The sequence below is a fragment of the Lepidochelys olivacea genome (genome assembly GCF_965140295.1).
Source record: "Lepidochelys olivacea isolate rLepOli2 genome assembly, chromosome: 10".
Lineage (NCBI taxonomy): Eukaryota > Metazoa > Chordata > Testudines > Cheloniidae > Lepidochelys > Lepidochelys olivacea.
In genome coordinates this window covers 18,445,690-18,461,211 of record NC_140420.1, presented here as the reverse complement: position 1 = coordinate 18,461,211, position 15,522 = coordinate 18,445,690, and the positions used below count along the sequence as shown (strand labels likewise).

General features: G+C 42.3%; 1 protein-coding gene across 2 annotated transcripts in view; it reads right to left on the bottom strand.

The window, feature by feature from the left end:
* Positions 1-14,959, bottom strand: part of SMG1 (SMG1 nonsense mediated mRNA decay associated PI3K related kinase) — a 117,850-nt gene extending 102,891 nt beyond the window's left edge. Inside the window, exon 1 of one of the 2 annotated variants that reach the window (XM_084642090.1) lies at positions 14,720-14,959. In XM_084642090.1, the coding sequence (XP_084498216.1) occupies positions 14,720-14,808 (89 nt within the window). In that variant the 5' untranslated portion in view covers positions 14,809-14,959. The remainder of the gene's footprint in view (positions 1-14,719) is intronic. The other variant, XM_084642089.1, reaches the window with a different exon arrangement.
* Positions 14,960-15,522: the final 563 nt, after the last annotated feature.

Below are 15,522 nucleotides of genomic sequence, written 5' to 3'. Positions count from 1 at the left end.
AGGGCTTGCAGCACCATTGAAAAGTACCCCTTGCGGTTTATGTACTCGCTGGCTTGTGCTCCGGTGCCAAGATAGGGATATGGGTTCCGTCTGTGGCCCCATCACAGTTAGGGAATCCCATTGCAGCAAAGCCATCCACTATGACCTGCACATTTTCCAGGCACACAACCCTTGATATCAGCAGATCTTTGACTGCGTTGGCTACTTGCATCACAGCAGCCCCCACAGTAGATCTGCCCACTCCAAATTGATTCCTGATTGACCGGTAGCTGTCTGGCATTGCAAGCTTCCACAGGGCTATTGCCACTCGCTTCTCAACTGTGAGGGCTGCTCTCATCTTGGTATTCTTGCACCTCAGGGCAGGGGAAAGCAAGTCACAAAGTTCCATGAAAGTGCCCTTAAGCATGCAAAAGTTTCGCAGCTGTTGGGAATCGCCCGAGACCTGCAACACTATGCGGTCCCACCAGCCTGTGCTGGTTTCCCTGGGCCCACAATCGGTGTTCCACGGCATGAACCTGCCCCATTAGCACCATGATGCCCACATTGCCAGGGCCCATGCTTTGAGAGAAGTCTGTGTCCATGTCCTCATCACTCTCCTCGTCACCGCACTGATGTCACCTACTCCCCTGGTTTCGCTTTGCCAGGTTCTGGTGCTGCATATACCGCTGGATAATGCGCATGGTGCTTAACTTGCTCCTAATTGCCAAAGTGATCTGAGCGGGCTCCATGCTTGCCGTGGTATGGCATCGACATGGAAAAAAGGCGCGGAACAATTGTCTGCCATTGCTCTGACAGAGGGAGAGGCGACTGAAGACATGGCTTACAGGGAATTAAAATCAACAAAGGGGGTGGCTTTACAACAAGGAGAAACAAGAACAACTGTCACACAGAATGGCCCCCTCAAGGATTGAACTCAAAACCCTGGGTTTAGCAGGCCAATGCTCAACCCACTGAACTATGCCTCCCCCTGGTATTCCAGGCAGGACTGAATCTCCATGAAACTTTTCAAGGTGCCCCTGACAGACCTCACCGAAACGATTGTCGGCTGTTGATTTCACGGGGGAGGGGAGGAGCAAAGAATACAAAACAAATCTGGTATATTTCTTGTTTTGATCCACTCCATCTATCTTTTACATCTTTGGCTGGCAGCAGACGGTGCAGTAGGACTGCTAGCCATCCTCATCTCCTGGCTGCTCGGCAGAAGGCGGTGCAATAGGACTGCCGGCAGGACTAAAGAGAATGACCTGGTCGAGTCACTCCTATTTTAGTCCCTGTGCCCATGTCTGCCCAGATGCTCCTGACCGACCTTACCAGGGAGGCCAAGAGCACCTCGGACATGATGACGATGGTTATCAGGCTTATTGCACCGCCTGCTGCCAAAAGGCAATGAGCTGCTGCTGTGTAGCAATGCAAAAAAGCCAGCACCCAGGAGACGTACGGTGTCAGTGAGCTGAGTGGGCTCCATGCTTGCCGTGGTATGGCGTCTGCACAGATAATTCAGGAAAAAAGGTGCAAAACGATTGTCTGCCGTTGCTTTCATGCTTGACGACATGTACCCAGAACCACCTGCGACAATGTTTTTGCCCCATTTGGCATTGGGATCTCAACCCAGAATTCCAATGGACGGCAGAGACTGCAGGATCTGTGGGATAGCTAGCCTCGGCACTGTGGAAGCACTCCGCCAAGTTAATGCACTTAATGCACTGAGAGCATTTTGTGTGGGGACACAGACAATTGACTATATAAAACCGATTTCTAAAAAAACGACTTCTATAAATTCGACCTAATTTCATAGTGTAGACATACCCTAAGTTGAGTAAAGCATTAACTGACTTCGCACTTTTAAACTCAGGGGGGTTTTGTACATCAGTTGACCTGAGAATTGTACATATTCTTGACTAACCTCACTTCCTGAAATGTTGCTTTCTTTTAAAAAGAGTGTTTTAAAATCTTTTTATTGTGGTGAAGCCTACATGCTCTACAAGCCTGTAGATGCTTTGAGAAGTATTATGTACTATTGTGGTTCTGTGTTTGGGAGCAGAGTCTTGCAAACTAACAGAATCAAGAGATGCCGGGCAACCTTGCATAACAGCCCATCAACTGCAGAAGGGAGAGTGGCGTTTTGTTTAAATAAAAAAGCTCTTTTGCCCCCATGCATCTTTCTCAAGCAAGCATTATTATCTCTTCTAAAAAGTCTGTTCCTCTCCTTTGCAATCAATGTTCTCATTTCAAACAACCATCAATTTCTGATCCTCTCTCAGCAGGCATAAAGGGGCCCCTTCAATACAAGTTTTTGGTTTCCTGAGAATAGACTTAATGATTCAACTATGACCTGTCATGCTTTGAAGATGGATTCTCACACTGAAGCAAGCTTGTAATAAGAAAATTTATGCAAAAAGCAATTTTCTTAGCAATCATTTCAGTATTACTTTGTTACTTATTCAAAAATGTGTGTTTAAGTAACAGCGCATATTCTCTTTTTGATTTGATCTTATCAGAGTTCCATGTGTGACCTCATAATATGTCACTATGGAAATTCAGCCTCTATATTTCACTGAAGGAACAAAGAGCAAGATGACTGCTGAAATCATGGCTTGTGCGTGCTTATCCAAATATGTTTGTACAATTACTGGTAAATACTAAGAATAAAACCATAAAAATAAACCCATTTTCAATCATTTAAAGTTTAAAAGCTTCTTCCTATATTAGAGTACATGTATTTTGGAGAGAGTGCTATCTATTTTATCCACTTTAAAACCATAACACACTTTACATAGATACTTACAAATACAGAACCTTTTCAGTGACTTGCATTTAAAAGTATACTTCCTTGACCTGTCTCCCCATTTCCTCTTTTATGATGCAATACAATTGTGCCATCAAACATCAACCAAATTAGATATACAAAACTTGTATTCTTGCCTTTCTAAACGCATGCCTGTATTTTAAGATGGCACTTTTCTTGTTCATAAAGTAATATTTATATTTTGACTAGATTGTGCCAGGCAGATAAGTTTGAGTTATGAACATAACTATTAATGCCGTCTCAAAGTCTTGTGGAACGCCGATTTTATATCGGTCACATATTTTGACATGACCTCATAAGAGAACACACACAGTGTGGTGACCAAGCCATTATGCAGTGGTGCCAGCAGACCAGCTCAGTCACAAATACATGATGAGATATCAGAATAAAAATTGTGCAGTTGGAATGAGATGTGAGAAACCAAATGAAGGTGGATAACCATAACAACACTATAAGGTGTTGGATGCACTTCCACAGGGCAGTGCCAATTAGATACTTTTAAGTTTTTGTTTCTATATGATAAACTCATGATTAGAGAGCAGACAAAGAACACAGAATAGTATGGATAGAAGATGCACTATCAGGTAACAGAAGAGAAGCAAATCAGCATAGCTGCCTACTGAGCAATTTCCTTGCCCATACTGTGATTGTTTTTGTGTTGCACTTTGAAACTGGGAAGCTCACATTCACAAAGCAACATTCTGAATTCTCTTTCCCCACCTATCAAAAAAAAAAAAAAAAAGAGCAGTCCAGTTTATTAAACACTCAAATAGTCACTGCATGTTCACAAAAGTTACTATACTCATGTTCTAACAAATGAATAAGGAGACAGGCAGAAATCTCTTTGGAAAAGGAGTACACTTAATAGTCAGTCAAAAGTAGAGTCATTATGATTGGAGAAATACATCATCCCGTGAAGGTCAGTGACCTTACAAATAGATTGGTTTCTTCCCTCCTAGATGAATATATTGATTATAGTTCCAAGTCAGTAAAAATAACCTATCATAGCATCTGGGTGGAGATAACACTTTTAGGATGCCAGAAGGGTTTACAATTTCTATGGCCTTGTCTACAAAGAAGCAATTCACTGGCATGGCCACTTCAGATTAACTATTCTGCTATTATTTAGCTATCCCAGAATAACTGTCCTCTGTGGAAATTACTCTGGAATAAAAGTGACTTTATAGCAGATTAGTTAGTCTGGAATAGCCTTGCTGGTCAAGTGTTCCATGCAGACAACCCCCAGTACCTACGTGCCCAAGGTAGCAGGGTGGATTGATTTAAATCTCCAACTGGAAGGCCTCAATTTAAATCATCAATTTTAAGCAACTTTTCCATTTGTACTTCAGTTATTTTTTAAAGAAAGGTGCATTCTGACTGGTTGATATAACCATTAAAATGTTGATTTACAACTAAATAGAGCCATTACACTAGATTTGGTACATTTTTTTGCACTATAAATAAGGCTGCGTGTCTGTCACAGAGGTCATGGATTCCGTGACTTTCCATGACCTCCGCAGTAAAGCAGTGGCCGGTGCGGCTAGCTCAGGGGTTGCCTAAGCAGCAGCAGTTTGGTTATGCGAGTGGACTCAGGGCCAGGTCGGGGTTGGGGTGCGGGACCAGAGCTCATGGCGGGGGCAGCGCACAGAGCTGGTGGCAGGGGCAGAGCACAGAGCTCCCCTGGCCTTCCCTTCCCCTAGGAGCTGCAGGGACATGCCAGCCACTTCCAGGGAGCTGCAGGGATCCGGGTAGGGAGCCTGCCAGACCTTCCAACCCCCCGCCCCCCAGAACCACTGGGGTGCTAGGCCACATGCAGCCGCTGCCCGGCCCACCCCAGCTGCGCCCCCTGACCTCCACCAGGAGCCCCGGCCCGCTGCGTGCGCCCACCCTACAGTACCTGCCCTACCCCAGCCCACATCCCCCCCGACACACACCTGCGGTGCCCAGCCCAAGTTTTAGTTAGGGGTATACAGTACAATGAATTTTTGTTTACGGCACGTGACCTATGCATGACTTTTACTAAAAATACCCTTGACTAAAACGTAGCCTTAAACTATAGCATTTATTTATTTAAACAACTATTAAAAGTTTAATGTTTTCAGATTCTTATTAACTGTACATTTTTAGTATGTACTAGTATTTAGTATTAGAAGATGATGAATATATTGTTTATTTACAAGATAATTAGTTTTCTACTCATGATTTGTGTCCGGATGCATTAGAAAGGTGACTAGAATTTAACTAAACACACAAAACAGCATATAAACTGTTTTAAACAAAACAAGCCCTTAATACAGTACATGACCTATTCTGCCATATTTATAAAGCTTGATACTAAAAGTTAATTTTTTCCCCTGATTTTTTTTTTATACAGAAGAGTAGCCTTTAACATACAGTTTGTCACAGAGGCTCATGGATTCAGCCTACTTATTTAAGAGATTATAATAAATTTAGGCCTAAAACAGATTTGGTACTAAATTTAAGGTTAATTTTAAACATATTTACTTTTAAAATAAAATAAAATATTTGTTTTTAGTTTTTGGGGTTTTTTTTGTTTGTTTTTTTAAAAAGTCAGATTTGTACCCACCTTGCAAGGTAGGCATTTTTTCCAGAGGAAGTTAATTATTAAAATATTCACTCTTAGCAGAGATTTTATAACCTGCAACAGCACAGGTGAATGACTGACTGAACATCTAGCCTGTTTATTGGTCTGAATTAGCCAAGAGACTCTCAATGCTTAGTATTCTTCACACCCCCTCTGGCATACAGCCATTCAAATTAAATCCTCTATAACTACCCACTCACAATCCAGCACCAGGATTATGTGATCCTGGTCAGTTTCACACTGTGCCAACAAAAATGACAAAATCACTACTGTGCTAGAGCACAGGGTGGTCCACCAAAGCGCTTGGGGTCAACAAGACACCAATGAAGGGTAGAAAGGAGTACAGATAACAAATGAGGTGACAATAGTAACTGACCTTTCTGATAGCTACATGTTGACAAATCAAGATGGAAACACTGAAGGAGCAGAGGAGTTATACATCCATCAGGTAGAGTGTATTTTGCCTTGAGGTAATATATGAATTTGAAAATATGCTGTCCAAAATTGAAGTTGAGGTACATTTCTAGAATGAAAAATAAATCCCTATGGGTCACAGAACTGCTCTCCTTTCTCCAAAATACGTAGAAAGAAATTGGCATCAAAATCCAGTTTAAAAAAAAGGGGTGGGGGTGGCAGGCTTTGATCTGCGTTTCCTGCCCTGTTTGCCAAGGCTGTTTTTCAAAAGCAAGCTCCCACTTCCTGAAACCAAAGTCCAAGCACCTGAAAAATGGGAGAAAACTTCCACTGCTATTCCACCCACCCCCACATTTTCAGGAAAATGGGAAGGAAAGATTATCCCTTTCTCCCCCAATTTTTATTTCACAGAATTCAAAAGATAAACCTAGGCAACAGAGAAAAAGGCATTTTTAGTCAGAATGTTTAAAACGGTGTTTGCTGATGCCCATTTAAATACAATTAGAAATGCTGTGGTTAAAGAATCCTCCCAATGACCAAGACGACAATGTCTACTTCTGTATTTGTAGTGTCTAGCACAATAAGATCCCAGGAATGATTTGGGCCTCTAGCTGTAGTAGCAGGGATGATCATAGAACATTCTGAAGAAAGGATATCTTTATCAGAAGATTCAGTTCCACTGACCATTCAGTCAAGACATGGGAGATCACAATCCATTTGCTCTGAGACCTGGAAGAGGTCTTCCAGCAAAACTAGAAAAAAAACCAAGCTTGATATTTCAGTTATTTACCAAGTTATTAAAAAGGAACAAAAAACAACATCTTCCTCCCCCCCCACATCATCTTACAGGCCACTTTTATATAGAATTAATAAATGTATAATACTTAAAAATCCATTGCAGGTCATTTTAAAGACTAGTAAGATTGACGAGGAAAATTATTCACAACAGTTTTCATGAATGTTTAGATAATAGCACTAATGTGGCCAACAAGGATGAAATATTACATATCAATCAATTTCTGTAAAGCAATTCAGTGGACAACTGAACTGACTGATTTCAAGATTAGAAAAGCATGGCATTTGGGACAAACTACTGAAGCTGATTCAAAACAACGACAACAGAAATAGAATACTTGTTTAAAAAAAAAACAACAACAAAATACTTCAAGGAGGCCAGCAGTGAAGTGTGGCGTCTGAGTAATTATAGGTAAATATTCATCATATGAAGGATCTCTCTTACCGTAATTTTACTAATGTGATCACTGCTACCTCAATTCTTTCTACCTTCATTTTACACATTAAGCCTTATTGCTCTTTCTTGTCATATAAAATTAAAACATAATCCCCAATACAACAGTAAAACTGCTTGAATTAGAAAAAAGTATCTTTGAGCTCGTTATAATCTCTTCATTCTGAGTGGAATAGGAATCCAATACACTGCAATATTTTAAAAAGGTTTTCTGTGCTAGGAAAAGCATTCTACTAGGATTTTGCAGTATCTCTGTTGGGAACACGAACCACAACTATCAGTTGTTACCTCAGTAAGTTATCTTTTCAGTGCAAGCTGGCACCAAAAAGGCAATAGAGCATGTACACAGTAAATGGACTTGTGCAGGTAACTCTCTGTATACTACACTACATGCTTACGTTATCTCTATACAAGTTTGAATCCTTGACATAATTAGCTTAAAAGTTCTGTATATTAGAACAGAAAATCTTGAAATCCACCTGCCACACTTGAAAAGAAACTGCTCCATGAACATTACATGAAACTGACAGAACATCTAATAGGAGATCCTGATCAAATTAATTATAATATGCTTTGATTCTTTGCTACATACAACGCTGAAACATTCAGAATATTCTGTGACTTCCAGTCTATCAAGGTTGATGACTTCTCATCTGCTCTCAGTCCTCACCTCCCTTTTTATCCACTGATATGGTGGCTGATTCTCTCCATGGTTCATTCCCCTCCACACCTTGACTCTTTTGCAAGACCCATCCTGTCCATCTGCAGCCTTGGCTCAGTCACAACATCCACTTCCTTCTGCTCCCATACAGCAGAGCATCTTTGGCAAAAAGCCTGTAATCAAGCTAACTTCCTTCACTACAAATGCCATCTTCCTAAACAATTCCACTTCTCCAACTTAACTGAATGTCATGTCCTGCATTCCAGCCACCTTTTCAACATCTTCGACTCAGTCCTCAAACCCTCCCTGCCTCCATTTCTCTCTCTGCTCAGGATGAACTTGTACAAGAAAAAGTTAACATAGGCAAAAGGTGACAACTTTCCCTCTCCCTTGGCTTCCTTCCTTTCCCAATCCCCTCCTATAGCTCTCTCCTGTCTGAGACATAGAAGTTTCTTGTCTGACCTTCTCTAATCCCTCCACTTGCCTCAGTGACCCCATCCCATGCCATCTCCTGATCTCCTCTCATACCCTCATTTCCTCTTCTCCTCAACCTGTCACTCTCCTCTCGCTCTTCCCCTCACAATACAAACAAACATGCTTTAATCCAGTGGTTCTCAACCCTGGGGGTACACAGAGGTTTTCCAGGGGTACACCAACGCTTCTAGGTATTTGTCTAGTTTTACAACAGGCTACATAAAAAGCACTAGTGAAGTCAGTACAAACTAAAATTTCATAAAGACAAGGACTTATTTATACTGCTCTGTATACTATACACTGAAATGTAAGTACAATCCTTATATTCCAATCGATTTATTTTATAATTATAGGGTAAAAATGAGAAAGCAAGCAATTTGTCAGTAATAGTATGGTGTGATATTTTTGTATTTTTATGTTTGATTTTTTTAAGCAAGTAGTTTTTAAGTGAGATGAAACTGGGGAGTACGCAGGGAAAAGCAGACTCCTGAAAGGGGTACAGTAGTCTGGAAGGTTGAGAGCGACTGCTTTAAGAAAGACTAGAACAACCTTGTCCCCCCTTGCCTCTCCAACACCTTCTTCCATCTATCTGTAAGTTCATTGAACACAGACAGCCCCCCAACCTGAAGCAAATACTCACCAGCAACCACACACCACACAACACTAACGCAGGAACCTACCCCTGCAACAAAGTCCGATGCCAACCCTGTCCACATATTTATTCAAGTGACACCATCATAGGAACTAATCACATTAGCCACACCATTAGGGGCTCGTTCACCTGCACATCTATCAATGTGATATATGCCATCATGCACCAGCAATGCCCCTCTGCCTTGTACATTGGCCAAACCGGACAGTCTCTACACAAAAAGAATAAATGGACACAAATCTGACATCAGGAATCATAACATTCAAAAACTGGTAGGAGAACACTTCAACCTCTCTGGCCACTCAGTAAAAGATTTAAGGGTGGCAATTTCGCAACAGAAAAGCTTCAAAAACAGACTCCAAGGAGAAACTGCTGAGCTTGAATTAATATGCAAACTAGATACTATTAACTTGGGTTTGAATAGAGACTGGGAGTGGCTGGGTCATTACACATATTGAATCTATTTCCATAGATTATTCCTCACACCTTCTTGTCAACTGTCTAAATGGGCCATCTTGATTATCACTACAAAAGTTTTTTTCTCCTGCTGATAATATCTCATCTTAAGTACAGGTTTCAGAGTAACAGCCGTGTTAGTCTGTATTCGCAAAAAGAAAAGGAATACTTGTGGCACCTTAGAGACTAACCAATTTATTTGAGCATGAGCTTTCGTGAGCTACAGCTCACTTCATCGGATGCATACCGATGAGCTGTAGCTCACGAAAGCTCATGCTCAAATAAATTGGTTAGTCTCTAAGGTGCCACAAGTACTCCTTTTCATCTTAAGTAATTAGCCTCTCAGTTTGTAAGAAGAAAAGGAGTACTTGTGGCACCTTAGAGACTAACCAATTTATTTGAGCATGAGCTTTCGTGAGCTACAGCAGTTTGTAAGGTAACTTCCAATTTATCTGTATGTGTTGTATGTATATATATTACTATATGTTCCATTCTATGCATCCAATGAAGTGGGCTTCAGCCCACGAAAGCTTTTGCTCTAATAAATTGGTTAGTCTCTAAGGTGCCACAAGTCCTCCTTTTCTTTTTGCAGATACAGACTAACACGGCTGCTACTCTGAAACCTGTCATTGAACACACTGGTTACAATAGCTTTCTTTTCTCCAATTCCATCCTTGACCTTCTCTAATTTGGCTTCTGTCACTTGCACTCCACTGAAATCCCTCACCCCAAAATCTCTAATGACCTCTTCCTAATCAAAGTTTAGAACCAGTATTCCATCCTCATCCTTCTTGACCTGTCAGCCACCTTCAACATAGTCAACCATGCTTTTCTTTGAAACCTTGCCCTCCCTTGCCTTTCATGCTTCTGTCCTCTCCTGGTTCTATTCCTACCTCTGTAACTGGTACCACAGCATGTCTTTTGGTAGATCCTCTGTATCACCTGTCCAACTTTCTGTGGGGGTTCCACAGGGCTCTGTACTTGGCCCCCTTCTGTTCTCTCTCTACACCTTATCTCTGGGGAATATCATCCACAAAGACAAATTGAATGACCATCTCTATGCTCATAGATCTACCACTTCTCACCAGATATGTCTCCTTCTGACGTGTCCTTGTGGTTGTCTGTCAGCTCAAGCTGAATACAGCTAAAGTAAGAGCTGTTAATCTTTTCCACCAAACCCTCCCCATTACCCGCTTTCTCAATCACAGTGGACGATACCACCTTTCTGCCGGTTATTCAGGCCTGTAACCTGCATGTCATTATCATCTTGGATCTCTCTCTCTCTAGGTCCTCACATCAAGTCTATGTATAAATCTTGCCGATTCTTTCTGTATAACATCTAAGATACAGCCTTGTCTATCTATTCACACAGCTAAAACTCTTATGGGGTCTCATCTCAATCATGTCTACACTGGGGGTTAGGCCAACTTAACTACAGCATTCAAGGGTGTGGATTTTCTGATCCATAATTTTCTAATGTAGCTCAGGCCTAAAATTTAGGCTATAAGCACTTTGAGGGCAGGGACCATGTTTTTGTTCTGTATTTGTACAGCACCTACCACACATGTATCCTAATTCATGACCAGGGGTTCTAGGTGTCACAGTAATACAAATGAATAATAATAATTCAGAACACTAACTTACATTGCATGAGAAGGATAACTTCCATTTTCAAGAATTAAATTCCAGGATTGAACTTGTATCTATCAGAGTAGTTTTGGAACTTTTACCAGTCAGAGCTTTTGTTTCTTACTTTTCCATATACATCCTCAGCTACCAGATTGTTTGTGTCTTTTTCTGTTCATAAAGAGAAGTTCAGTTATTCCAGAAGTAATTCCTGATTACAGGAGCAGGCGATTTAAAATCTATCTATCCTTTCTCTCCATAGCCTGAAAAGGTGAACGTTGAAACCATGGTTCTAGTCTTTACCATTACGCTGCATCAGTAGACATCAGTTTGCTTAATATTACTGTGTTGCACAAACCCTGCTTTCCTGTCAGTGTGAAGAAGTAGTGTGTTGCACAGTTAATTCAGCCCCACGCTAAAGATTAATAGCAGACAAACTAGCAGAAGCTACACAGTGATATGACTTTTTAATTTTTTTCTTATTTCCAAAAGCCAAAGGAAGTGGAAACTTGAAAGTTCAGAAAGGTAGCAATAGAGAGTCTAAATCTGATCAAGTCACCTGATCAAAGTTCTGCCACATATACTCAGATCTTGTCCATACACAGTAAGCTATATCCATTTAGAAACAGATATAGTTAAACTGGTACAACCTCCTAGCATGGGTACAGTTATTCAGGAATAAAGGAGCTTATAGTATATCATATAGCTTATTCCTGGTCAATATACAGTGTTACAAAAACTTTGTGTAGACCAGCCCGCACACACCTGACAGGTATTGCCGCATTCACCTGGGCACGAAATTCAAATTCTGCTTCACCAACTAGACTTTATTAGAGATGGATCTGAGCTACAAAAATCAGAACCACATTTTTCACACCTCAAAGCTCAGGAAGTTTTGATTCTGATGATATAGTTCAGATTTCATCTCATTTATCACATTTACAGATAATTAAACTTCAAAACACAATATCCTAATTAAAGGGATACAGCCAACTTCAAAAATAGTATTTCCATTTGAAAGTTCTGTGCCATGAAAGATTAGTGAAAAAAGTTCTATTTTCTTTTTTCTTGCACTGGAAATTTGATAGAATTTTTGCAATTTTGGTCCCTGCATACAACCTTTCTCTGTCCCTGCAAGAAGCTATTTACCATTAACCAGCAGCAACAGAGCTAGAACCGAACTGGTAAGTAAAACAGATGTATACACAGAAGAAGAAAAAGAAAAGAAGTCTGAGCATATTTTGTGTTATAATTGCTACCCAAAAGTTCATTCTAAACATAAAACAAGGAAGCAAAAAAATTCACAGCTACTTTTAAATTAAAAAAATATATCAGAACATACTATTTAAGGGAGTTCTATCAGATTTTTTTAAAATTCCTTGACAATATACCTTTGCAAAGATTTTTTGCATGTTGAAGGCTCAAATAAACAACCATATATTGATTCATATGGTCAAAGTGATCTTTGTATTATGGTAACATTTTTAGATTTCATATATATGTAGAATTAGCTCTCAACTCTCATGGTGCACATTTTTATACTCTTTGGGGTGCCTAGTAGATAAACTAAGGGGTAAAGCTAATTGCTGCAGGTTTAGGTTGCTCCCGAGGACAGCTACAGATCTCACTTATTCCTTTACAAATGCTCCAATTTCATGATCCTCCGGATGCAGAGGACCAGGCCCCATTCACATTAGGAAACTAACTTGTCAGTGACAATGGTTCATCTCCTCTAAGTCTCACTTTCTGTAATACTGCTGAATAGTTTTGTTCTTACAGTGCCAACAGTTATACCATTTTCACCTCCTCCAGTTCAATGGTTTTCAGTAAGTCAATTTCTTAGCATAGACAGGGCTTCGGCATCTGTAAAACACATTTTCTATGCTGAAAATCAGATGGGTCCTATGAATGAATGAATATGTCCTATCAGGAAGCTGTTATCACAGCTGTCACCATATCAGCAGAGACAAATTGGTTAGTCTCTAAGGTGCCACAAGTACTCCTTTTCTTTGTACATCTAATGCTTTCCCTTGGGGGGAAAACTCTGGGTCAAGAGCTTGAAAGTTTTTGACTTCAAGTATGGAGTCCATTATTCCCTAAATGATTGCCTGCAGAGTAAGGGAAGTACCAGACTGTAGGCCATTAGAAGTCCTCCATTGTTACTGAAGAAATAGGATGCCACAACAGGACATCAATATGATGGCTTGCAAATTTCTAACTTTTAAACTTACAATTTACTACACCTCAACAACTAAAGAGATCAGAATCTAGTGAGGTCTGATCACGTAATCATTTAAATGTTGCATGCTTTTTGCATACTTAACATCCCTAACATGTGGAGAGCTGACTACTTAGTCAAAATGAACTTTTGATTCTTTCACATATATGAAACTAATGTTCCACACATACAATAGCAGGATCCACTTCCACATCCATTCAATCTATCAATTTAATAAACTACATGATACTGACAGCAAACTTCAGAACCCTAGTCCCTTTCTCTGCCAACTTAAGTTTTAGTAACATTCAAACAAAGCCAAAAAAGTTTGACATAGAAACAATTAAGTCAAAGGACTTAGATACTGTACTTCAGGCCAAATTACAAAGTTTTACAAAAACAACTTTAAAAATTAATATAGTAAACTAAAGCAGTTTAGCAACTACATGGGTGACAGGACATGCTGGAAATAGTTCAGATGCAAAATATACTTTTCACTTATTGAAATGTAATAACTGCAACACATCCCAAACAAAAATCCCATTAGTTTACTTACAACTCTGAACTACTTTTCCTTGATTAAAGAACAAAATTTATATATATGTTTTGTGTGCTATTTTTTTAGCCCTTGAAAGACCTCCAGTATGTTTGCAGCCTCCATTCTCCTTCAAGTAATTTCCAATTAAAAAACACAAAAAGAGAACAAAAATGCACTTACTGAAGGTTCCCGTAAATTCTGTTTCAATATAAGCAACTCAAAACGTCTATTTACCACTAAAGGAAAGTGCCTCCTACTATAAAATAAGTCACTGAGCAACAAAGTTGCTACTTACAATACTGTGTGGGGTGCCAGCAACAGCTGAACTGAAACACCTTAAAATCATCATACACCATAAATCACCTAGGACAAAACCCTGAAAGGCGAAGGCTAAATCAAGATAAACCCAACTAGGATCCTAGGACGTTACGTGTTGTGTGATATAGAAACATTTTGTCTCTCTAACCACCAATAGATAAGGGATTGCTTATATAGCAGGAAATACCCTCCACTGTCCACACGTCCTACCCCAGCTCTTTCCAGTACCCAGCAAAGTCTGGATCCTTTATATCAGAGGTGTCCTGGCGTTTCGTTCCCCATTTGACTAGGCCACATTAGAGAGGCAGTGCCCGTTCACCCCACACACACCCCAATCCTGAGTGTGTAGGCCCCAACAGTCAGGGACCGGGTCACTCGCACCTCCTCTCCCCCGCCCCCACCAACTCCCTCTAGGCCCCAAGAGTCAAGGAATGGGTCACTCCCCCCGCACCCCCTCTAGGCCCCAATAGTCAGGGGGTGGGTCACTCCCCCCTCCCCATTTCCCTCTAGGCCCCAGCACTCAGGAAGCTGGGCCTGCCTACGTAGAAAGCCGGGGGTTTCTCCTCTCCCCCACACCTTCCCTCCTCCCAATCTCCACAGGCCCCAGCACAGCGGGAACAGGCCAGGCCAGGCCAGGCCCCCTCCCCGCGTGTCCCCGGAGGCCGCCTAGGCCGCGCCTCCCCCTACCCGAGCCCAACCCACCTGGGTTGCCAGTCATTCCAGCTCCGCGGGTGATAGTGCTGCCTGGTGCCGATGCCGCTCAGCCGAGACCCCGGGGCTCTGCGGCTCATTACCTTGCCCGAGAGGGCATGGCCGGCCGGGCAGCGGCGCAGGGCAGGGGCGGCGGCGGCTCCTCACTCGCTCCCCTCAAGCTGCTGCTGTCTCACAGGCAAGGAGGAGACGACGGCGGCGGTGGCGGCTCCGCCTGCTGCTGCTGCCTGGCCGAACGGCATGCTGGGATCGCGGGCCATGGGGCCGCCCCGCTCGCCCGCCCTCCGCGGGGCACCCTGGGACAGCGGCCATCGAACGGGGTCACCCCCGCGGGGTCACGCGGGAAACCCCCCTGTACTGGGCCGGGGCGCCCCCGCTACCCGCCGTATCCTCACAACGGGCTTCCCTAACCTTTCCCTCACTCCGAGAGGGCACACCCAGCCCGGGGGAGTCTCCGCAGCGGGGGACTCAGCCCTCTGCCTGCTGGCCCCCGCCCGGGAGGGGTCTCCCCGTGGTGTAACTCTCCCCTGTCTCCCATTCTTTGGTGTGTTCGGGGGGTTCGCCTTCCCCTAAGGGAGCCTCCTGGCCCCCACCCACCCGAAGAGGGGGTTTATCCTCAGGAGGGGGTCATCCTGTGATGAGGGTGTCTCCTATCCCCATGAAGGGCGAGTAGGGTTTCCTGCCCTCCCACCCATATTGAGGGGACTACTCCCCCAAAAGTAGTTTCCTTCCTTGCCAGGTACCTTGAGGGGTCTCCTGCCTACCCGACCCAGCCCAATTCACACAGGGGTTCT